The sequence below is a fragment of the Suillus subaureus genome, assembly GCF_016647635.1.
Source record: "Suillus subaureus strain MN1 chromosome Unknown BJ212scaffold_66, whole genome shotgun sequence".
Classification (NCBI taxonomy): Eukaryota; Fungi; Basidiomycota; class Agaricomycetes; order Boletales; family Suillaceae; genus Suillus; species Suillus subaureus.
In genome coordinates this window covers 15,413-34,125 of record NW_024538622.1, presented here as the reverse complement: position 1 = coordinate 34,125, position 18,713 = coordinate 15,413, and the positions used below count along the sequence as shown (strand labels likewise).

General features: G+C 47.4%; 7 protein-coding genes across 7 annotated transcripts; 4 read left to right on the top strand and 3 right to left on the bottom strand.

Moving 5' to 3' along the window:
* The first annotated feature begins 64 nt into the window (after positions 1 to 64).
* Positions 65 to 2,448, top strand: BJ212DRAFT_1395892 (Nop domain-containing protein). The gene is made up of 9 exons (XM_041337194.1): positions 65 to 327; positions 383 to 552; positions 608 to 773; positions 828 to 936; positions 988 to 1,069; positions 1,126 to 1,520; positions 1,569 to 1,610; positions 1,670 to 2,152; positions 2,202 to 2,448. The coding sequence occupies exons 1-9, from the start codon at positions 209 to 211 to the stop codon at positions 2,340 to 2,342; spliced, it is 1,707 nt and encodes a 568-aa protein (XP_041186582.1). The 5' UTR covers positions 65 to 208; the 3' UTR covers positions 2,343 to 2,448.
* Positions 2,449 to 2,513: 65 nt separating this feature from the next.
* On the top strand, positions 2,514 to 4,476 carry BJ212DRAFT_1395890 (NAD(P)-binding protein). Its single transcript, XM_041337193.1, has 6 exons — positions 2,514 to 2,612; positions 2,664 to 3,011; positions 3,059 to 3,263; positions 3,312 to 3,629; positions 3,684 to 4,249; positions 4,303 to 4,476. Exons 1-5 carry the CDS (start codon positions 2,563 to 2,565, stop codon positions 3,999 to 4,001), a joined length of 1,239 nt encoding a protein of 412 aa, XP_041186581.1. The 5' UTR covers positions 2,514 to 2,562; the 3' UTR covers positions 4,002 to 4,249; positions 4,303 to 4,476.
* BJ212DRAFT_957078 (uncharacterized protein) lies at positions 3,892 to 5,587 on the bottom strand. Its single transcript, XM_041344449.1, has 7 exons — positions 5,316 to 5,587; positions 5,148 to 5,266; positions 4,855 to 5,089; positions 4,694 to 4,808; positions 4,454 to 4,644; positions 4,303 to 4,400; positions 3,892 to 4,249 (listed from the first exon to the last, which is right to left on the bottom strand). The coding sequence occupies exons 1-7, from the start codon at positions 5,500 to 5,502 to the stop codon at positions 4,133 to 4,135; spliced, it is 1,062 nt and encodes a 353-aa protein (XP_041186580.1). The 5' UTR covers positions 5,503 to 5,587; the 3' UTR covers positions 3,892 to 4,132.
* Positions 5,588 to 5,651: 64 nt separating this feature from the next.
* BJ212DRAFT_1395883 (armadillo-type protein) lies at positions 5,652 to 8,762 on the top strand. Its single transcript, XM_041337192.1, has 12 exons — positions 5,652 to 5,983; positions 6,036 to 6,165; positions 6,228 to 6,330; positions 6,384 to 6,470; positions 6,521 to 6,859; positions 6,909 to 6,999; positions 7,056 to 7,328; positions 7,386 to 7,465; positions 7,516 to 7,599; positions 7,651 to 7,814; positions 7,865 to 8,081; positions 8,132 to 8,762. Exons 1-12 carry the CDS (start codon positions 5,698 to 5,700, stop codon positions 8,600 to 8,602), a joined length of 2,325 nt encoding a protein of 774 aa, XP_041186579.1. The 5' UTR covers positions 5,652 to 5,697; the 3' UTR covers positions 8,603 to 8,762.
* A 325-nt stretch (positions 8,763 to 9,087) lies between these two features.
* Positions 9,088 to 13,920, bottom strand: BJ212DRAFT_1395879 (nucleoporin Nup120/160-domain-containing protein). Its single transcript, XM_041337191.1, has 10 exons — positions 13,262 to 13,920; positions 11,163 to 13,208; positions 10,826 to 11,111; positions 10,573 to 10,778; positions 10,334 to 10,521; positions 10,107 to 10,272; positions 9,880 to 10,042; positions 9,611 to 9,821; positions 9,462 to 9,551; positions 9,088 to 9,412 (listed from the first exon to the last, which is right to left on the bottom strand). The coding sequence occupies exons 1-10, from the start codon at positions 13,827 to 13,829 to the stop codon at positions 9,215 to 9,217; spliced, it is 4,122 nt and encodes a 1,373-aa protein (XP_041186578.1). The 5' UTR covers positions 13,830 to 13,920; the 3' UTR covers positions 9,088 to 9,214.
* A 2,143-nt stretch (positions 13,921 to 16,063) lies between these two features.
* Positions 16,064 to 16,642, top strand: BJ212DRAFT_1285108 (uncharacterized protein; the record flags this gene model as incomplete). The annotated part of the gene is made up of 2 exons (XM_041331867.1): positions 16,064 to 16,264; positions 16,316 to 16,642. 2 exons carry the CDS (start codon positions 16,064 to 16,066, stop codon positions 16,640 to 16,642), a joined length of 528 nt encoding a protein of 175 aa, XP_041186577.1.
* Positions 16,643 to 16,727: 85 nt separating this feature from the next.
* BJ212DRAFT_956915 (cytochrome b5) lies at positions 16,728 to 18,164 on the bottom strand. The gene is made up of 6 exons (XM_041344448.1): positions 17,797 to 18,164; positions 17,486 to 17,750; positions 17,348 to 17,425; positions 17,223 to 17,293; positions 17,082 to 17,175; positions 16,728 to 17,022 (listed from the first exon to the last, which is right to left on the bottom strand). The coding sequence occupies exons 1-6, from the start codon at positions 17,919 to 17,921 to the stop codon at positions 16,813 to 16,815; spliced, it is 843 nt and encodes a 280-aa protein (XP_041186576.1). The 5' UTR covers positions 17,922 to 18,164; the 3' UTR covers positions 16,728 to 16,812.
* Between the last annotated feature and the right edge of the window lie 549 nt (positions 18,165 to 18,713).

Sequence of the window (18,713 nt, the reverse complement as noted above, 5' to 3'; positions counted from 1 at the left end):
CATGTGAATCAAGCACCTGACATGTACTGACGGTAACACTAACAGCAGTCGCACGCTCGAGTCTTGGCGGAGGCGTGACACGATGTAACACTGTTTCCAAATGCGGTCCGGCATTTGCCGATGAATGTAAGTCTACACTTTAGTTTTTCTTATTGAGCTTTGCAGCAAAGATTTGCGATTGGTTCTGGTTATATTCCACTCTTTCAAAATGCTGGTGTTGTACGAGACAGCGATGGGCTATTGCCTGTTCAAACTGTCAGACTCGGCCAAGCTCGAGTCAGCAGATCTGTATAAAAGTTTCGAAACGCCAGAGAAGGCGACAAAATTGTACGTCCAAGATGTTCGCGTACTGGAAACAACTCAACCTGACTTGATGGACAAGGTTGAAGCTGAAAGCGCTTCACCGTTTTACTTCTACTGCAAACGCAGTAGAAGATCTGACTGCTGTACAAGAGGGTAAACTGGGGAAGGGTCTGAAGAAATTCTTAACTGAACAGGTAGTGGAGAAAGCAAAGCGGAAAGAAACCTTGGTGGTGGTCGACCCAAAACTAGGTGCGTTGTGTTATCTGTGTCAGTATCATGCATGTCATCTTACACTTGTGACAAGCCCACTCCATCTCGAAAAAATTGAGCATCCAAGTCACTTCTCCCTCACCAGAAGACCATAGTGATTTATGGAGGGGTATCCGAAGTCAAATTGCCGCATTACTTGACGGCCTTGACCCAAAAGATCTTGCTACCATGAGCTTAGGTCTCAGCCATTCGCTCTCGCGGTGAGTTTATGAAGTCAGATTGTGAAAGGCGGTGTTTGCAACGTATTCCTGCAGATTTAAACTCAAGTTCTCTCCTAATAAAGTCGATACAATGATTGTGCAAGCTATTGCGCTACTTGATGATCTCGATAAAGAGATCAATATATATTCCATGCGAGTTAAGGTAGGAAAGTCCATCAAATCTTAAATGACTGAAGTCTCATTTGGCGTCTAGGAGTGGTATGGATGGCATTTTCCCGAAATGGGGAAGATTATCGTTGATAACCTTGCCTATGCTAAGGTTGTACGGACAATGGGTAAGTTTAGCGTTCTTCCTCAACTCACCGTTTAGCGCTGATGTTATTTGGTCCAGGTTTCCGCACGAATGCCGCCACGACAGCGTTTGATACCATACTGCCAGAAGATCTCGAAGCTGTTTTGAAAGCTGCTGCTGAAATATCCATGGGAACCGAAATATCTGACACCGATATACAGCATATACATGCACTATGTGACCAGGTCATATCTATAACTGCATATCGTGCACAACTTGCAGAGTACTTGCGGAATCGCATGAACGCAGTGGCACCAAATCTTACCGCACTAGTTGGCGACCTCGTTGGAGCACGGCTTATATCACATGCTGGAAGTCTATTGAGCCTGGCGAAGCACCCAGCTAGTACGGTGCAAATTCTCGGTGCAGAAAAGGCTCTTTTCCGTGCCCTCAAGACCAAGCACGATACCCCGAAATATGGACTCATCTATCATGTGGGTTACTGATCGTTCTCGGCTGTCCAACCCGCTTACCTTGTATAGGCCTCTCTCATTGGCCAAGCACCCCCAAAACTGAAGGGCAAGGTAATTCACTACTTTAAAAAACCACAAAGAACTCGTCAGGCTGACATGTTACTATTGAGATGGCCCGTATGGTTGCCACAAAAGCCGCACTTTCGATCCGTGTCGATGCATTGACGGACGCTGATGGAAAATCGGAAGAAACTGCTCCTTCAATAGGACTTGAAAACCGCGCAAAATTGGAGTCTCGCCTACGTGCCCTGGAACATCAAAACGATTTGTCTGGTGTGCGAAGATTTGCAGACAAAAATCAACAACCGCAACGCTTTGAGATGACGGGTCAGACCAAGACATACAATACGGCTGCAGACGCTGTGGACTTGGTTCCAGCACAACGTGACCCTCTGGAGCTAGCCGTGAAAGCTGTCCTCGACGTCAAGGAGGAGAAGAGGAAGATGAAAGAGGAGAAACGTAGTAAAAAGAAAGCCGAGAAAGCGAAGGAGGAGTCGGATGATGATCAAATGGACGTCGAGGAGGAGAAGGACAGCAAGGATAAGAAACGGAAGAGAAGAGAAAGCGAGGTCAACGGCTCTGAAGCTCCCAAGGTAGGCAAATTTATGCTCCCACCTCCGCAACTCAACCAATGAACTACAGGAGGATGGAGAAACGGAAGCAGAACGCAAAGCCAGAAAGAAGGCCCGCAAGGCGGAAAAGGCTGCGGCTGCGGCTGCAGCAGCAGCTTCACAAGTGGACAGTGATCCGCCAAAGAAGAAGAAAAAGAAGACGGAGGTGTAGTCTGTCAGAGTGGCATGAGCGTTGTAGTCTGTTGTTATTTCTAGTCTTCGCACTCCTTCACGCTGCCGCCTTCTTGAATACAATATTTCGGATTTCATTGGAATGAGGGGCTCGCCATGATGTGGTATAACGGAAGACTATGATCGCACCCAATTTTAGGTAACCGGTAATCGTACGAAGAGCGTTTCACAGCGTCTCACGCACGCACGTCTTTTTCCGGATGTCATCCCCTTCGTCGTGGCCAGTTATCGTTGTGACAGGCGCTAACAGGTGTGATGAATCAAGTCGCTCATAATTTGGTCTCTACTGAAACATACACAGCGGCGTCGGTTTAGGAATTTGCCAGCGTTTACTTGTTCAGCTGATATCCAGATCTCCAACGGATGCCCAACCTCATTATGATTTCCACGTCCAAAAAACGACAACAACCGACGACGTCTCTTTCGACGGGTTGACTCTAATTCTTGCTTGTCGTAGTAGACAACGAGGAGAGGCTGCTCGCGACAAATTGTACCAATTTGCAGACGAACAAGTTCGTCACTTTGAAATCCTTTCAGGCTACGATGGGCATGCCGAGACCTTTAGAAAACACCTAACCATCGTGGTCCATACCGTAGACTTGTCGCGTATTCAAACGGTGTTCCGATTCGCTGACGAAGTCATCAAAACGTGAGTATTCGGTGTGGGCGACGTGCAAATAGTTGACGGCACTCTAGGTACCCATATGTCTCACATCTCATTTGCAATGCAGGAGTCGCTTCTTTCGTCAGCATCAATTGGCTTTTAGCTATCAAGCAATTTGTCATGGACTGCGTTGAGGCCGTGACAGCTCCTATATACTACACGCAAGAAGTTGGACAAGTCAGTCAAGACGGGTTAGGGTGGGTATGGCAGTGCAACGTCTTTGGACACTATGTTCTGGTATGCGTAGTTGACCTTGAATTCATCTTATGTGCTAACTTGCTCCAGTTTCGAGCCCTGAAATCCCACCTAGCAAAATACCAAACGTCTACTGGCGCCCGCGTGATTTGGATGTCATCTCATGAATCAAGCCCAATTCATTACAACCCTACAGACTGGCAGTTGATCAAATCTGCGCATTCATACGAAAGCTCAAAATTCCAGATAGACTTGATCGCCCATCAACTGGACCAGGTGTCACTCCAAGACTCTGACAAGTTGCCCACGCGACACCTGATAGTACTACCTGGTGTCGCTGGCACAAACATCGCCAACGCTCTTTTGGGTACTTTCTCATCAATGTGCATGTTCCTGGCTTTCTATCTCGTGAGTTGTGCGCCATTGTAGCTGATCTATTCCTGATAATTCCAAACGTCTTAGGCTCGTTTTCTTGGATCTCCATACCATCTCATAACCGCGTTCAAGGCAGCCATCTCTGCGGTGCATCTCTGCTTAGTGCCGTTGCCTTTGCTTCCCACAGTGAGCTCGACGGAGTTGGACGATTCAGACCCTACAGCTACGGTTGAAGTGGGCTTCCGTTATATCTCAGAATGTGACAGATGGGGCAAAGAGCGTGTCGGTACGATGAAGCTGACGCGTTCCAAAGAGCATAACAACCAGTGTGATGAGCTCTTGGACCGTTGCGAGCGACTTTTCACAGCATTTTGTGAAGCAGAGGGACGTCCAGTACATTCTTAACGAACCCGCCAGATATGTCAGGTTAATAATAATTATACCCTATTTCTTCGACATATGTTATGATTGAGTTGATTGTTATTAGTGATGGTGATAGTATTTATTCGGGGAATAAATATGCAACCGCCACCCACTCAAGATTGTGATGGCAGCTCTACTGCAATTGTTGGTGTCGAACGAAATAATGGAATTGTTCGTATGTTATCTGGTGCAGGACCTATAGCGTCCATCTTCTTGCGGGCACGGTCAGTCTAGACAAAAATAAATGCTCAGTCATTTTAACAAATGCATAGCCTGAACTCACTATAACGGAGTTCGCCATACCTCTCTCCAAACCCTCCAGCAGCGTGCATGCCTTGCAAAGATCATTACTAGACATATACCCACATCTCTTGCATGTTTCTGCGGGCAAGTCAGTGTTATAACTATAACCATGTGAAAATGACATCACTGACGCTGGGCCTTTTGAGTTGCCTTTATTTCTTCCTTGACTTCAAATGCTTCACCGGAGTGAATGATATCTATGATGGCACTGGGTCTAGCAGCTTCTAAATCTTTCAAAAACGTCCGTGCATGCCCTCGATAGGCGTCGGGTGAATATATACACTCTGTTGAAAAATAATCCAGTTTTTTGAAGTAAGCGTACCTACAAAATCAGCCTAGTCCGAATAAAACCACCCTGTCACTGTACTCACATGACAATTTCCTTCTCATAAGCGTACTTGAAAGGTTTGGATCGTTTGATTGTATCCTCTCCCTGGGTACATATTGAAGTACACCGCCCAAGTCGAGCAATATCGCCACGCATGACTGAAAAATTATCAATACATTGCCCTAAACATGAAGTTGGACGCACTATTCATGAGGACAGTCTCTGCGATGTCATCTGCATTGTGCCCAGTGACGATGTGATCAACTTTCAGACTAGCTGCACCCCTGTCAAGTGCCTGCCTGCGAAAGACGCCACAAAATGTGCAGTTGTTTTTCTTTCCTATTTGCTCTACTATGGCATCCATGGTCCAGCCGTAGAGTTCATCATATGAGAGTATCTTTAGGGGCATGTCATATTGCTGCTGGTTTCGTTTAACTGTCTGCATGAGGTTTAATTAATACGCAATATCCTCCAATATAGCGCACTTAATAGCGCACTTCTAAGGAGTCATCTCTATAACCTGTGATCCCTTCATCGATAGACAGGAGAAATAAATCGAGGCCATAATTGTACCGCTCGTTCAAGGTCTTCATGACGTACGCGAGGACGGTCGAATCTGCCACAAGAGCAATAAGATGCAAGATAAGTTTGAATAGTAGTCTTACCTTTTCCGCCTGAAGCACCGATTGCGACTCGATCGCCTGGCTTGAACAGCTTTGATTCTGTGATTGTATGATGGACTTCGGTCTCGAAGACAAAGAAGAAGCAATTCTTGCAAATTTGCTGCCCTGTTTTAGGGCGTTTCAGAATTGCCTTTGCGTCGCGGCATAGAGAACACGATGTTGGTGCCATGTGTTATAAGGTCCTGTTACCAGCCTGAGTGAGTGTGGTGAATCATTAATGTGACCTGCTGCCAGGGGTCAAGCCACTTGACTTAATATTGAGTCCAAATCCGGCACATATTCTCAAATCCCGGGGTCCTTCTCTTGCTTATTTTTCGAAAGAGGTTGTTGATGTTCTCTGAGCCATCTTAGGAACCTGGTCGACATGCCGAACGAAAACAGGAAACGAGGGAAGAAGCATAAGAAAACGCAGGAACCTAGCCAGCCTTCCCGCGACACTAATCAAGCACCCCAAAATGCCGAACATCACAATCGGCCGTCATGGATAGTCCCTGCACAAGAATTGGAGGAGCCCCATCCGGAGGCACCATTCGGTTATGTAGACCCTGACATAAAGGCGTATTTCAGAACCGTCGACGACCAAATTCGAACTTGGCAGCAGGAGAGACCTTACGAGGAGGATCAAGCCACAGACCTCGATCCGAATGAAGGTTTGGAACAGCAGCTACGATACAGAAAGTGTTTAACAATGCTTGCACCTAGCAAAGCGGATATTCCTAGTTGCCGCACTTAGTGAAATGTCTGAAAAAGAGAAACAACTGGCCACAGACCCGGATTGTTCTGTTGTTCTAGAACGCATGGCGCACTCGATGGATGACTTCGTTCGAAGGGTGTTTTTTGGATAGTTTGAGTGGCTCGTGAGTAGGAGCAGTTCTTCGTAGTGTGCCTATCCAGATATCAAGTAACTTGTAGATACGAGGCGCTCGTCAAACATCGTTTTGCTTCACATGTCTGTCAAACACTGTTCACAGTAGCAGCAGACACCGTCTCGCGCGAAGTAAGCACACCAATGTCACCGATCCTTCAGTATTCGCCCTGATTGGTTACAAGACTAAGGGTATATATCCGTCTGTTGCCGATTCCAAGGACAAGGGTGAACTGCGCACTCTAACACGCCTCATCTTGGACATATGTGAGGTTTGTCACATATTCTTAGCAATCCTGCGCCGCAATAAACTGTGCAACAGGAACTCACGCCGGCCTTCACGTCCCTTGTGATGGACCCTTTTGCCTCGCATGTTCTCCGTGCTCTGCTACTCTTGTTATCGCCTACAAGTTCTGCTGCTAGTCATAAAGCACAGTCGAACATGCGATCGAAGAAAAGCAGTGCATGGAAAGCCCGTCAGGGTACCATGAAGTCTGTATTCGCTGACGATAAGAGCTATGATCGTGTTGATTCTACTCGAGCGGTAGCGAACGAATTTCACGAGGCCGCTATCAGGTTTGTGCGCGTCTTAAAGAGTGAACTCAGCGACAACGAGGTCCGAGCGTTGGCTGCCAATAAAGTGGCCAGCCCATTACTCCAGGTACATGACATCCGACATTCCACCTGATGCAAACTGATCGACTTCGCAGCTTATCCTTGAAGTTGAAGCCGATCACGGTGAATCTTCATTGCCTGATTCTCTTATGGATCATGTCTTGGTCGGGATTATTACAATTTGTTGTGAGTTCTCTGACACGCTGTATGGGGTATCTCGATCACGTATTGAATGGCGTCAGACAGAGACCCTGATGAACAACTAGAGGCATCTGACTACCTTGTCACACTTCTTCGAGACCCAACTTCCTCTCATTTGCTGGAAACGATGGTTTCCCGTTGTCCTGATCCTGCGTTTACGATACTTTGGGCGACTTACTTCCGGGGGAAGCTTGCGAGGCTGGCTACACATCCTGTAGCTAACTTCGTGGTAGCTAAAGCTGCAGACAGGTTAAATCCCACGCAGTTGAAAGGTGCCCTGGAGGAGCTTGAGAGCTCGTGGAATAAGGTTATTGGTATGTAATGATCACCCACCTGGCTTATTCGTTCTTTATCATTCCGCATGGACGTAGGATCAGCAAGAACTGGGGTGTTGCGCGCCATGATCGATAGAGCATGCACGCTTCGTGCTCACGAAAAGGATATCTGCCAGGTATGGCATAGCAATTCTTAAAGTTTGCTGAATTAAGGCATTGTTGATAGGCCGTGTGCAATGCGTTTGAGCTAGTCCAACCGAAAGATCGTAGTCACCTTGTGTCATGTGTATTGGTTCTAAAGCCTCTTCGGGTAATTAATTTTTTACTTCATAATGACACCGAACTCATGCACATTTTAAAGGAATACATGGCAACAGAACCTACAAAGCACATCTCCGAGGATGCGCGGCAAAGCTCGGAAAAAGGAAAAGTAGATAATTCCAAGGAACCAAAAGTTCAGGGGGCCTTAATTCTGCAAAGTTTACTTCGTCTCAATGAACCGCATTGTATGATGGTTACCGAGAGGTGGGTTTAGGCGTTAAGTCGAATGATAACATTGACGTAAGCGATTACAGCATCAAGTCCCTCCCCACTGAAGATCTGATCTTATTATCTCAAAATCCGATAAGCTCTAGGGTTATAGACGTACTCTTTGACTCGGAAACTGTGCCTTTTAAAGTGAAGCGCGCTCTTGTCATGTCCCTCATTGGTCATTACCACACGCTAGTTGATGACCGAATTGGAAGCAGAGTGGGTGATAGGTGTTGGGCTTTCGCTGACCCATATTTAAGAGTAGGCCATTCACTTCACTGTTGCACTCATCTTACAATTTGGTTGTTCAGGAGAAAATTGCGCGCTCTCTCGTAGCGCACGAGCAATTTCTTGCAGCGTCTTATTTCGGAAAATTCTTCGCTCGAAACATCAATTTATATCTTCTGCAACGACGACCAGACGAGTGGAGAGAATTGCAATCACAAAGCAAATCAAGCACTGGACCAACCACATCTCCTTCAGCTCTTCCTTCAGCGCCCTCTGCGATAGTGCAGAGGCCAAACTCTGACGATGCCGAGGTCTCTCATCCATCTAAGACGTCTAAGAAACGACGAAGCCGGCCTGAAGACGAGATCGATGCTGTTTTCAACGCGAGTTTGGGAGCGAAGGTCAAACGAACTGCCGTCAGTGCGACCGGTAGCTCTGACAAATTAGTTGTGCAAAAATCGGATCAGGATCTACAGGATGTACTAGGAGCGATACGAGCAGCTCCCAGTGACGGTGGTGGTGGTGGCCGTGGAAAGCGGCAGAAGAAGTCTTGAATGTATTCCATCGAACCGCTTTATGAAAGCTAGACACAGCGCCAGTGTCAGCCCTCAATCGTGATGGAATAGACTATATTATAATGTACCTAGACACAGCGTCAACCCACGAGCGTTCGTTAGTATCTAGGTACGGTCCGATTAAATAAAAGAGCTCACCCTCAGTCGTGACGGAACAGACTGAGGGGAAAAGACGGTACGAAGCGATCTATATGCATTGCTTCGTATTCTAATCATTCAACGTTGCAACTCCGCTTCTCGCGTCGGCGCGCATTGCACTAACACACTTGTTCTTCGCCTCATTCATCACTCAGGCCTCCGGTTTCTGTAATTGATTATTGAAAGAAAAATAAATTGACGGCGATTGCATACTTGTCCTTAAGACCAGGTTGCTTGTCTGTGCACTGTGATGAGGCTCGCAAGGTGAGATCGCACGGCTTTGCCATGATCATTAATGTATTGCAGCATTCAGCGATACTGCGATTCTCCATTTTTAATTCCAAACATTGCCTTCGCAGTGCCGCGGGCCCGCGATAGTCAATCATTGTCAAATACATCGTATTGTATGTACACGTGGTGGCAGTCAGATATACAGGACAGTGCACACTATGATCAAACCGCAAAGCGACTCATCTTCTGCATTCGTTTGACACAGTTGTTCACCTCCGTCTGCAACTCGGTGCGGAGTCTTTGCCCGCGTGTGGTCAAGTCGTTTTGGGCAGAAGCGGCTAGCACCTGGTCGATCAGGGTGTATGGGAGCCAGGTGACACTAGCGGTTTTCTGGGGTGCACGCGAAAGCGCAGTGTTGGCCTGGAGGATGGCTTGAGGAAATCAGAGTGAGAGAAATGAAAGAACGAACCTTGCGCAAGAGTGAGAGCGAGTGCTCTAGTGCGCTTTCGATGATGTCGTAGCGGAGACTTGTTCTTATAAGATATTCGTGATGATTTTCCTGCACATCAATTAGCACAATCATTCGTAGTTCGTAAGCTAATGAAAGGCGGCACATACCTCTAGCGAATGGACCAACCAGGGAGGCGGAGGCGAAGACCTATCGGACGACAGAATTGTCTCAAAGGCAGTCTTACTGTACTTGTAGTCCGTCTGTATGCTGTCGTGGCGCTCAAGCGCGACACGGAGGTACCGCCACCCACGGTCAGCAGGGCTGCCAGGCCACGAAGAGACGTTGTCAGTGAGTAGCCAATCTGATGTGTCTTCTTGGCTGTGTTTTCTTAGTGAGTTCACAGTTCACAGGAATGGGATGGAAAGTGTCAACTAACAGTACAGTTTCTGGGTTGTGAGATAGCCGCAAACACTGGCTTGTTAATGTCGCAAATAATTCACTCATATCAACATCGAGGCTCCGAGCAGTAGCCATCGCCATATCGAACTGGTTTGCTTGGCCCAATCGGAGTATGATCGATATCGGCGAAAGCAGGACATCTGATGGAGTAAAGTGTTTACGTTAGGATATTGAGTCAAACGAACGTCTAGATTATGAACTAGCCTGCAGCAGACAGAAGTGTGGGATCTCTTCGGATCAACCACAGTCGAGCAGAAAGCAGCGTGTAGTCGTACTTAATGTTGCTGAGATTGACAATCTCTGAATCTTGTTTGTCCCCATTAAATGTTGAATCAGGAATATTTTTGGAAAGCCTCCGTCGCTTGTGAGACTGGTTGCAAACGTTAACATAGAAAGCGTGCAGATAACTCCAAATTTTTCTGGAGACTTACCTCAGTATCGATCATGGCACTTGGTGGAGCTTGTATCACAACCCAAGCGCATTTGGCACCCAAGAGAGAAAGAGAATTGATAGCGAGCAAGTACGCTTCAAGCTGCTCTTCCATCAGGGTGATAACGTCAGTTGAATGAGCGGCGTTTTCCTGCAATTTACGTGCGCGTTGATACATAGTCCGCGCAGCTAGATCAAGGGTTTAAGAAGTGATGTTAATTTAGACGGTCGAAAACCTACCGTTGCGATGGTCCCCTCTGCGCGTATACCACGTGTAGAGTATTCTTGAGTAGAATGGACGTGCTCGAGGGTCCGTGTTGCGTGCTTTGAACGCTAATGCATCTTCAATTTCGGCCGAAAAAGTGGCAAAATTGAACGACATCAATTGCTCGATTGTGCTTTCCTCACACATTCGATAAACCAACTGGGAAATGCATTCCCTTTTCCTGCGGCCATTGTGAGCGAACATCTGGGGTTTGAACTTAAGACATACACGCTATCGTATGGGGTTGCGATGATTGCTGAATATGCATCTTCATAGAAGCCGAGATCTATATACCCTCGAATGAGGCCGAACCACAGCTCAGATGTATCAACGCCCTGGGGTGCAACAGACAGCGCAAGTCGAATGAAGGACACTTCTTGTTGAATCAAACCACTTGATCTAAAGATGGCAGATGCATGAATATAAAAAGTGAATTCAGAATCGAACAGCACAGCTCCAGGCAAAACGGAGGCTAGGGTTTCCGCATCCTCCAGGGAGAGTCCACTATCGTGACCTATGGGAGAACAATAAGCACGAAGCTGTCGATTTCAAGCGACATTCTCACCAAAGCTTCCAGCAACTTTTTCCATCAGCTGGGCAGCATCTTCAGCACGACCAATATTGATGTACAGGCATGCAGCAATGAATACTACGCCCGGCGTGCGCGGCAGCCATGCCAGCATTTCGCGGGCGACTTCGTAGTATCCCAAAAGGCGGAGACGTTCACAAAAGAGCGCTTCGAACTGCGTCACCCGAGCAGGGGAAGTAGACTGAAGCATGCCGCTCGCGTCCAAAAAACGATGAGCTGCCCCTGGTAGTTCTGTCGTCTCACCGGACTGACCTGCGAGGCGGTGAAGCAGCGAAAAAGTCGGGACAAAGCGAGCCTGATTCCTAGACACATGCATATTGCTCATTCGAGCAATCACATCGTCAGTGGTCAATAACTCGTCTGATGCCTCTTGTTCACCGCCGGTGTCTGCCGCAGGTTGGCGTGCTACAGATCGTAACATCCCCAACCCTCGAAACACGGCGAAGACTTCTTCTACCAGAGAAGGATCCCATTCCTTCAGATCATCAGCTAGGAAGAATAGCAAGGTGACCAGTGCAATGCATATATCATAGCGGGCATGTACCGTCGTTGTGATGTATGACGCGGATAAAGCGGTCGTCCAATCAGATCGACTGCTTGGGAGCAACAGCTCGACTTCATCCTCTTCCCGCTTTACTTCTTGTTCAAAGCCTGCGACGAGATCAAGAATTATTCGGACGGCGCCATCAAGGTCTTCTATGCCTTGCAACCTTGCTACAATGCTGGCTTCGGATGGCTCATCAAGGGAAGCCTTGAAGTTGAAGCGCTGCGCTTGGTCTTCAATAATATCCACGATGGAAAACGCAATCTCTTGATGGAGAATATCAACAATCCTGGTCTCCAGGTTTTGTAGCGCCTCGTGCCCTATCTTGTCGCAAAGTGTCCAGAGTATGTCCAGGACGGCAAAATGAGATTCTACTGGGAGGGAGTCCGAAAGGTGCCGGTAGACGCTTAGTGATAGGTCTTCCTTCACACAGACACCCACGCGTTCTCGTTCGATCACGATCACTTCATCCCTGCTCTTCCCTTTACCCAATCCCAGAGGCCAGCGTGCGCTCCGCTCAACTTCACGGCAACGTGCAACAAATCCCTCCCAATCTCTTTTGAGTGCATTCCAATACCGATCATGCTGCAGCGCCCCTGTCTGTGGATCCTGCATTAAAGTCACAGTACAGCCGACTACCGCAGCGATGTTTTCTGCCGTAGTGGGGTGAGAGGATGTGAGTTGAGGGGGTGGATGTGATCCGGAGACTGAGAGGCATGCATCTGTGTACTGCTCTACAGCAGTCCGCAGAGTAAGTGGAGAGAACACGCCTGGTCTCAATATGGCCGTCATGAATTTATCAGCCAATGAACCGGGGGAGCGAAGGAGCTCGTCAAGATTCGTAGGAGTCAAGTCCGTTTCTTCTCCATAGGTAGCAGTCTCCCAAATTGCATCAGAATCACCAGTCACTGCTATATTTAACCTCGTTCTCTCCGTCATTGAGGACCCTTGACGTTCCCATAATGTGTACAGGAAGTCATCGTTAATTATGAAATCTTGAAGGTGACAATGAGCACTGGAGGCAGAACATTCGACGGTCTGAACCTCGCGCATTTGATCGGAGTTAGTGGCAACGAGTTGGAAATAACCACCAGACTGTGGATATGAAGGAGTTGGCGTAAACGCAACGGCGTACGTAGTTTCATCGTCGCCCCCATTTCCAAATATCCGGAGGAGATTGCGTGGCTCAGCTCCAAGAAGCTCAGATTTGATGCCGTTGGAAGTCACGTATGACTCGCTAGACGCCTTGCCTGACAAAGACAAAGCTTTGGAGGCAACACAGCCACCCTTTGCTGTCCAAAGTCGTAAAGTACGATCCCGTGAAAGCGTCCATATGTGGCCCAACTCGGTGGGCTGCGGCCTGCTAGCAACAGAGAGAATCTCTGATCCTGCAGAGCTCGAGGATTGTAGACTAGGCAAATACGAAGTGAGTGTTCCCAAAAATGAACTTGGCGAGTAAACGTGCTCCGCCCAAAGATCTACGCAGCAGGGGAATGTCAAAGACTACTCAGCGGACGTTAAAAGTACATACCATGGAAATTGTCATCTCCGATATTCTCAGCTTCTATGCGGATAAGGGAGCCATTTGTCAACCCAATCACCACACATAGTAAACCTTGTGCTTGAACTACACCATAAAATTGTTCTGGCACGTTTTTGACTATATATTCTCGACTCCACTGTTTGGGCAATGGATCGTGCCACAATCGCGTCGGGTTGACGGTGGGTAGAACCAAACGGAATAATGAGCCGCTAGAGATTACTGCCAGTACGTGTAACTCCTTCTCGCCCCATGCGAAGATAGCTGGAGCAGGCAAGACTGCAGAGGGGAAGACGAAACGAATTGGGGGGATATCAGTGGAAAGAGAGATGAGTTCTAATATCAGACCACCGTGAATGACGCGCAGAAGGATTGTCCCTGTATGAGGAGCATAGAATGTTGATGAATATGAAGCATGTTCTGACGACGAATCCGTGTCGGTGTATGGTGGGGGGAGTGGAAGATTTCGACGTTCAGTTTGAAGAACTAGGGATACAGCATTAGAGGAAGGATAAAGCGACGAGAGCTGAGCAGCAACGAGAATGTTACTGCTGTTCATTCTGATGCTAGAATAGATCGTAGCCAGATGATGCACAGGCAGACGATAGAGCAACAAATGGCCTGTTTCTGCAAAGAGAGGTCAAGGTCTGCGCTACTGGAAAACAATAGACGCTGGTGGCTAAACTTAGTTACCTTTTTCGGCTAACAAGCGCCTAAAGCATCAAAATGAACCTTAGTTGCAACGTTGATCTCCCTAACAGGTACTCAACTCAGCCTAGTGAGATAGGCTTCGTGTGGTACCGGCGCGCGCGGTAGCTTGTTCCTTCGGTTTCTTTTCGTTGTGGGATAGCACGAAGGGTATGTCTGATCGAGAAACACGCTAACTCATATATACCGTCTGATCGTGGACTCCTGTATCAGTCTCAAACAAACTTTGACTACAGTATATATAGTTATATACTACTTCGGTATTAATCGTGTCGAAAATAGTACATACAGTGCACTCGGGATGTTATACATTGTTGTGTGCTGTGCAGCTGCGTGCAACCACCAGCCTGATCTATTACTACCATGCGGACATGAATAATTGATGGGTCATGATGCTCAATTATAATAATTTCTCGTTCGATTGAGTGGGATGATAAGTAAAAGAACATTATGCATTTATGCAGACGCGCATTGCCTACAGCACATGAAGTCGAGGTGGCGCAAAGCTACTCCCCTATGTTCTTCAATCTCACCTTATCTAAGTTTCAAATGGGACAACATAACCGCGCCGTGCCAAAAAATCACAGGTGGCGCTGAAGTCATGGCGGATCCCATCACGAACACGTACTGATGTGTATGCCGGGCATTAACGATTTCTCTCAATCAGGTATATCGTACAGTGATAGCCTTCCTGGAGAGCCAACCCCAAAAAATCAGTGCTCGTAACTGGAAGTAGGCGCAAAAACCGTTGCGTCACAACGTACATGCTCTGGGCCCTGTGGTCGCGGCCACTACAACGTTGAGAGTGCCCCCAGGGAACGGATCAGAAGATTTAGTAAATGAATGAAAAAGAGAACATTCCTGTAGCTGGGAGTGGGCGGAGCCTAGATGAGCCTCCTTGTCACGAAATGATCTCATGTCACCCTCAAGGAGACGGTTGGACAGCCTTCAAAGTATCGTACGAGTCACAATCACTTTATGATCAGCATGGAAGCGGTGGTTTTTAGAGATTTGTGCACGGGATCTTACACCAATGGCGCATAGGCACCGCTAGGACCAATCTGTTTGAAGAAGGTCTGGACCGGCTACATGATATTAGAATCATGAGTCGGCCGCGAAAGAATTATATCCACGTTCATACCCCTTGTTTACACGCCGTATTGCTCGACGGCCAATTCGAGGAGCCGCGGCCAGGTTGGACGCAGTAGCGATACATTGTAAGGCGCCCGGTGTGGAATTGAAAAAGAGCTCCGCTATATCTGATGTTATATAAATCTGTTGGCTTGTTCGCGACTCCCGAAAGCTAACAGATAAGATTGACTTTTACTTCAACCGGCAAGCTGTGAGGGTGCCGAGCCGACCCGGAAGGACTAAAAAACGCACGCAGACAAACACGCGTTGCTAATGATCGACCCCAAAACTGTCAACAACGACCTCAAGGCATGTACAGACAGCACATACCCTGATTTTATGTCAACTTTTGCAATTTTTTATGTCCTCTGCGACCTCAAGAAGACGGTGTGGTAGGGAATAAGCTAATAAGCATCAAAACTTCCTGATTTGTCGGTACCGCCCGCGCACTAGTGGGGCTATATTATGCTACGTTGCTTCCCGCACTCACAGCGACCACACTGTGATCACTACAGAATCAAGATCATCATCGATGCATCCATTATCCAGGCTGAAACCGACCGAACAGCCAAGAGTAGATCGGGTGAGCTATTATGACTCCCCATCAACAAATTGCAAATCCACTTTGACGCGACTCATCTACTTCCCGGCGCATCCAATTTAATCCGTTAACTTGTTTCTATTGACCGTCCTCGTGTCTGCACTAAAACCGTTGTATCATTTGTGATACTTCACAGATCTCGGCGGCCTCATGTCTCCAGGTAAGAACTTTATAAGGAAGAGCCACTTACTCCTCTTTCAACCCCAAAGTGCTCGACTGCACCATTGAGACTTGAAGTCCACACTAGTCTGAGACCTGAGGTCTACGACTATCTCTGCTTTCCTGCTCAAATCTTACTTTATCTTCTCTTCAAAAACCAAGTGTACTCGAATTCATCTCCTTCCAGTGACATCATGGACCAACTAGTATCATTTGAGGCTCTCCTCTTTCCTTCTGACGGTCGCAATCCGCATATGGTGGCTTTGATGACAAGCCCCATGTCGGTGCCCGACCCACACGCTCCGTATAGCACCCTACCAGCTCGGATGCCGCATCCTGAAGTCTACATGGACTACATCGCCGAGGGCCTCGGTCCCCGAGCCTGGCATTATCATGTGAGTACAAAGTTGCGTATCATTACTGTCGAAATCTGATGTTGGACTCAGCTCGTCGAGGCTCTCGACGGTATGAACAAAAAATTCGTTAATCCTTACGTTATCTTCTATCCAACCGTCTCCCGTGACGGGATGCCCTTCCCTATCAATAAGTGTCTTAGGGAAATCCAGGGGCGATCATTCAGAGAGGCAGCTGCGTGGCGCGGAAATATCATTATCGCCAAGTATCGGGAGAGCCCCTTCTCATCAATGATCAATGGATCAATCGCTGACTTTCCAATACTGAGGAATTACTTTATGACGCACGGCGCACCTCAGGTAAGCAAGCAAGTGGTTCTTTGTCGAAGCCATACTGATCATTGCCGGGATCAGTCTTAAAAAACGGCCACCTAGCTGTATGCGGACGCCGGCCAGAAGATGCTTTGTGACACGGACAATCTACTTTATGAAAAAACCTTATGTAGACATGCCATACGGAACACCCTAGACTTATATATACGCGCCATATGTGCCTAATGATAATGGACATCAATAGCTATGCCTGTAGACTATAACTCCTCGCGGATTGGCGTCTCCGTATTACCCTTAGAATGGGACATCGGGTTAGAATTTCCGGTTGTTGGATGATTCGTCTGCTCTTTCTTTGGATCACAATGTTCCGGTATCGGACTTTTGGGATCAATGGGGTGGTGCAAGACTTTGCCAACTTTGTAGTATGTTTTGTGCTCAGTAAAGAACTTCTTCCAATGTTCGACGCCCTACATGTGTATCGACAGATTAGTCCTGTGTGAACACGGAAAACGCCGTTATCACCAACCCTGAGCTCGTTGTCGGTCAGACCTCGTAAGTCATGTGTCCGGTGAGTGGCAAAACATCCTGTACCAAATGACCTGGCTGCGTCCACTCCGACCCTGCAAATAAATGATGAGGAAGTCTAGGAAGCATAGCATATACCCACATATGGTGGTAAGGACCTCCCGGACCATACGTTCTGCTATTACTTGAGACATCAAATACGTCACCATCAATCTGCATGAGAGTGATTAGGGTGTATGTACGATCACTTGAAACAGTTGACCATACCGCGAGATACAGGGGTTTCGTTGGGTCATTCCCATCAAATGTTGCCAAATATGTTTCCGAGAAGAGGCGCCCGCTATTCTCCTAGAATGTAAACGGAGTCAGGGACGTCAATGAAGAACTTAATGGAACCACACGGACTGGCCAATATGTTTTTAATCGCGCCCACTTTCCATCGTATTCCCACAGGAAGCTGCCAGTGAAGAACTTGCCCGCGATGACAATAATGAGAATCAAATATACAATGAACTTCAGCAGCCCAAGCAACTCTACTTCCTGCTCGGCAGTAGGATCCACTTCCGCAGGACCAACTTCTTCCCCTCTGGCAAGTTTCTCCTCACGCTCGCGATTTCTTTGAAGCCATGCTTGGTGCTCCTGTTCCTGCTTCTCTCTATATTGCTTATGGCTACAAATCATAAGTTGCTGTCTGCAAACAGGTGACAACCACTTACGCCAAGAAGGGCTGATTGGCGGCTTTCTTGGTTACCTTCCTGGTAGGGTCTGATGGGTCCTGAACCATATTATCTTCTGCTGGTGGCTTGGGGGCATCACCGTCTGGGTTCCAGATCCAAGACATCTCTCGCGGATGAGAATTGATTCTGCCAATGAGCACTCTGGCGGTATTAACTCGGAAGCAATATTAATACAAGTCTAAGCTGTTTGCACTTGTATTGACAACCTCGTCGAATTTCGCATCACAAAGTTATTTGAAAGGCCTAAGCCCTCGGATGCGCCGAGGAGCGCAATTGTATGATTCTAAGTACTCCCATTAATTCTAAACACAATCGTCTGTGTTTAATAGTGCTATGCATTAATGAAGCCGAGATCTTGCCGATCACCTTGCAGCTGCCACTTGTGTTAAGATTACAACGGAGCAAGATTATTGATTTTCCAATCAATCTTTAGTTGTTCCACCTCGAGTACATACATGCAACAAGTAACATGACTCCTTGATATACGACAGGAAGCCATGAAATTAAGTGCTACCTACATAACAAGGCAGTAGGTAAGTGTAGGGTATTAAGTAGACTGTACACCGCGAAGGGACTGGATGTAGAGAAGATACCGTCGTAATGCGATGAGATGGGAAGGCTCGACAGGATTGGGGAATATTGTTAAAGCATGACAAGCCGGCCCAGGATACTATACTGGATAATGCCAAAGAGATGAAAACAATTACGGCGATGAAGAAAGTATGAACGATAACCCCCCGGGTTTGGAATCAAATGCGATAAAAGAAGAAAACAACATGAATGGCGAGCATACGGTGGTCAGCCGGGATGATGAATGTACGATGTCGTGCAGGGGCTCTCGCAAGCACGCCACAATTAGAGTAGCAATGAATAAGTCCATGGAAAGCGAAATGGAG

Bases quoted from the DNA above. Each gene is read 5' to 3' on its own strand.
- BJ212DRAFT_1395883 (XM_041337192.1), top strand. From the start codon at position 5,698: ATGCCGAACGAAAACAGGAAACGAGGGAAGAAGCATAAGAAAACGCAG. The intron at 5,984-6,035 runs GTTTGGAACAGC...GCTTGCACCTAG, and splicing joins AGACCTCGATCCGAATGAAG to CAAAGCGGATATTCCTAGTT. The intron at 7,329-7,385 runs GTATGTAATGAT...GCATGGACGTAG, and splicing joins CTCGTGGAATAAGGTTATTG to GATCAGCAAGAACTGGGGTG.
- BJ212DRAFT_956915 (XM_041344448.1), bottom strand. From the start codon at position 17,921: ATGTCTTGGATCTGGAACCCAGACGGTGATGCCCCCAAGCCACCAGCA. The intron at 17,426-17,485 runs GTCCGTGTGGTT...ACATTCTAGGAG, and splicing joins GATTAAAAACATATTGGCCA to AATAGCGGGCGCCTCTTCTC. The intron at 17,023-17,081 runs GTTGGTGATAAC...ATACACATGTAG, and splicing joins TGACCGACAACGAGCTCAGG to GGCGTCGAACATTGGAAGAA.
- BJ212DRAFT_1395890 (XM_041337193.1), top strand. From the start codon at position 2,563: ATGTCATCCCCTTCGTCGTGGCCAGTTATCGTTGTGACAGGCGCTAAC. The intron at 2,613-2,663 runs GTGTGATGAATC...AAACATACACAG, and splicing joins GTTGTGACAGGCGCTAACAG to CGGCGTCGGTTTAGGAATTT. The intron at 3,012-3,058 runs GTGAGTATTCGG...ACGGCACTCTAG, and splicing joins GCTGACGAAGTCATCAAAAC to GTACCCATATGTCTCACATC.
- BJ212DRAFT_1395892 (XM_041337194.1), top strand. From the start codon at position 209: ATGCTGGTGTTGTACGAGACAGCGATGGGCTATTGCCTGTTCAAACTG. The intron at 553-607 runs GTGCGTTGTGTT...ACTTGTGACAAG, and splicing joins GGTGGTCGACCCAAAACTAG to CCCACTCCATCTCGAAAAAA. The intron at 2,153-2,201 runs GTAGGCAAATTT...AATGAACTACAG, and splicing joins ACGGCTCTGAAGCTCCCAAG to GAGGATGGAGAAACGGAAGC.
- BJ212DRAFT_1395879 (XM_041337191.1), bottom strand. From the start codon at position 13,829: ATGAACAGCAGTAACATTCTCGTTGCTGCTCAGCTCTCGTCGCTTTAT. The intron at 10,779-10,825 runs GTATGTCTTAAG...CAATGGCCGCAG, and splicing joins GCAACCCCATACGATAGCGT to GAAAAGGGAATGCATTTCCC. The intron at 10,522-10,572 runs GTAGGTTTTCGA...CCCTTGATCTAG, and splicing joins CAGAGGGGACCATCGCAACG to CTGCGCGGACTATGTATCAA.
- BJ212DRAFT_957078 (XM_041344449.1), bottom strand. From the start codon at position 5,502: ATGGCACCAACATCGTGTTCTCTATGCCGCGACGCAAAGGCAATTCTG. The intron at 5,267-5,315 runs GTAAGACTACTA...CTCTTGTGGCAG, and splicing joins CGGTGCTTCAGGCGGAAAAG to ATTCGACCGTCCTCGCGTAC. The intron at 4,809-4,854 runs GTGCGTCCAACT...ATAATTTTTCAG, and splicing joins AGAGACTGTCCTCATGAATA to TCATGCGTGGCGATATTGCT.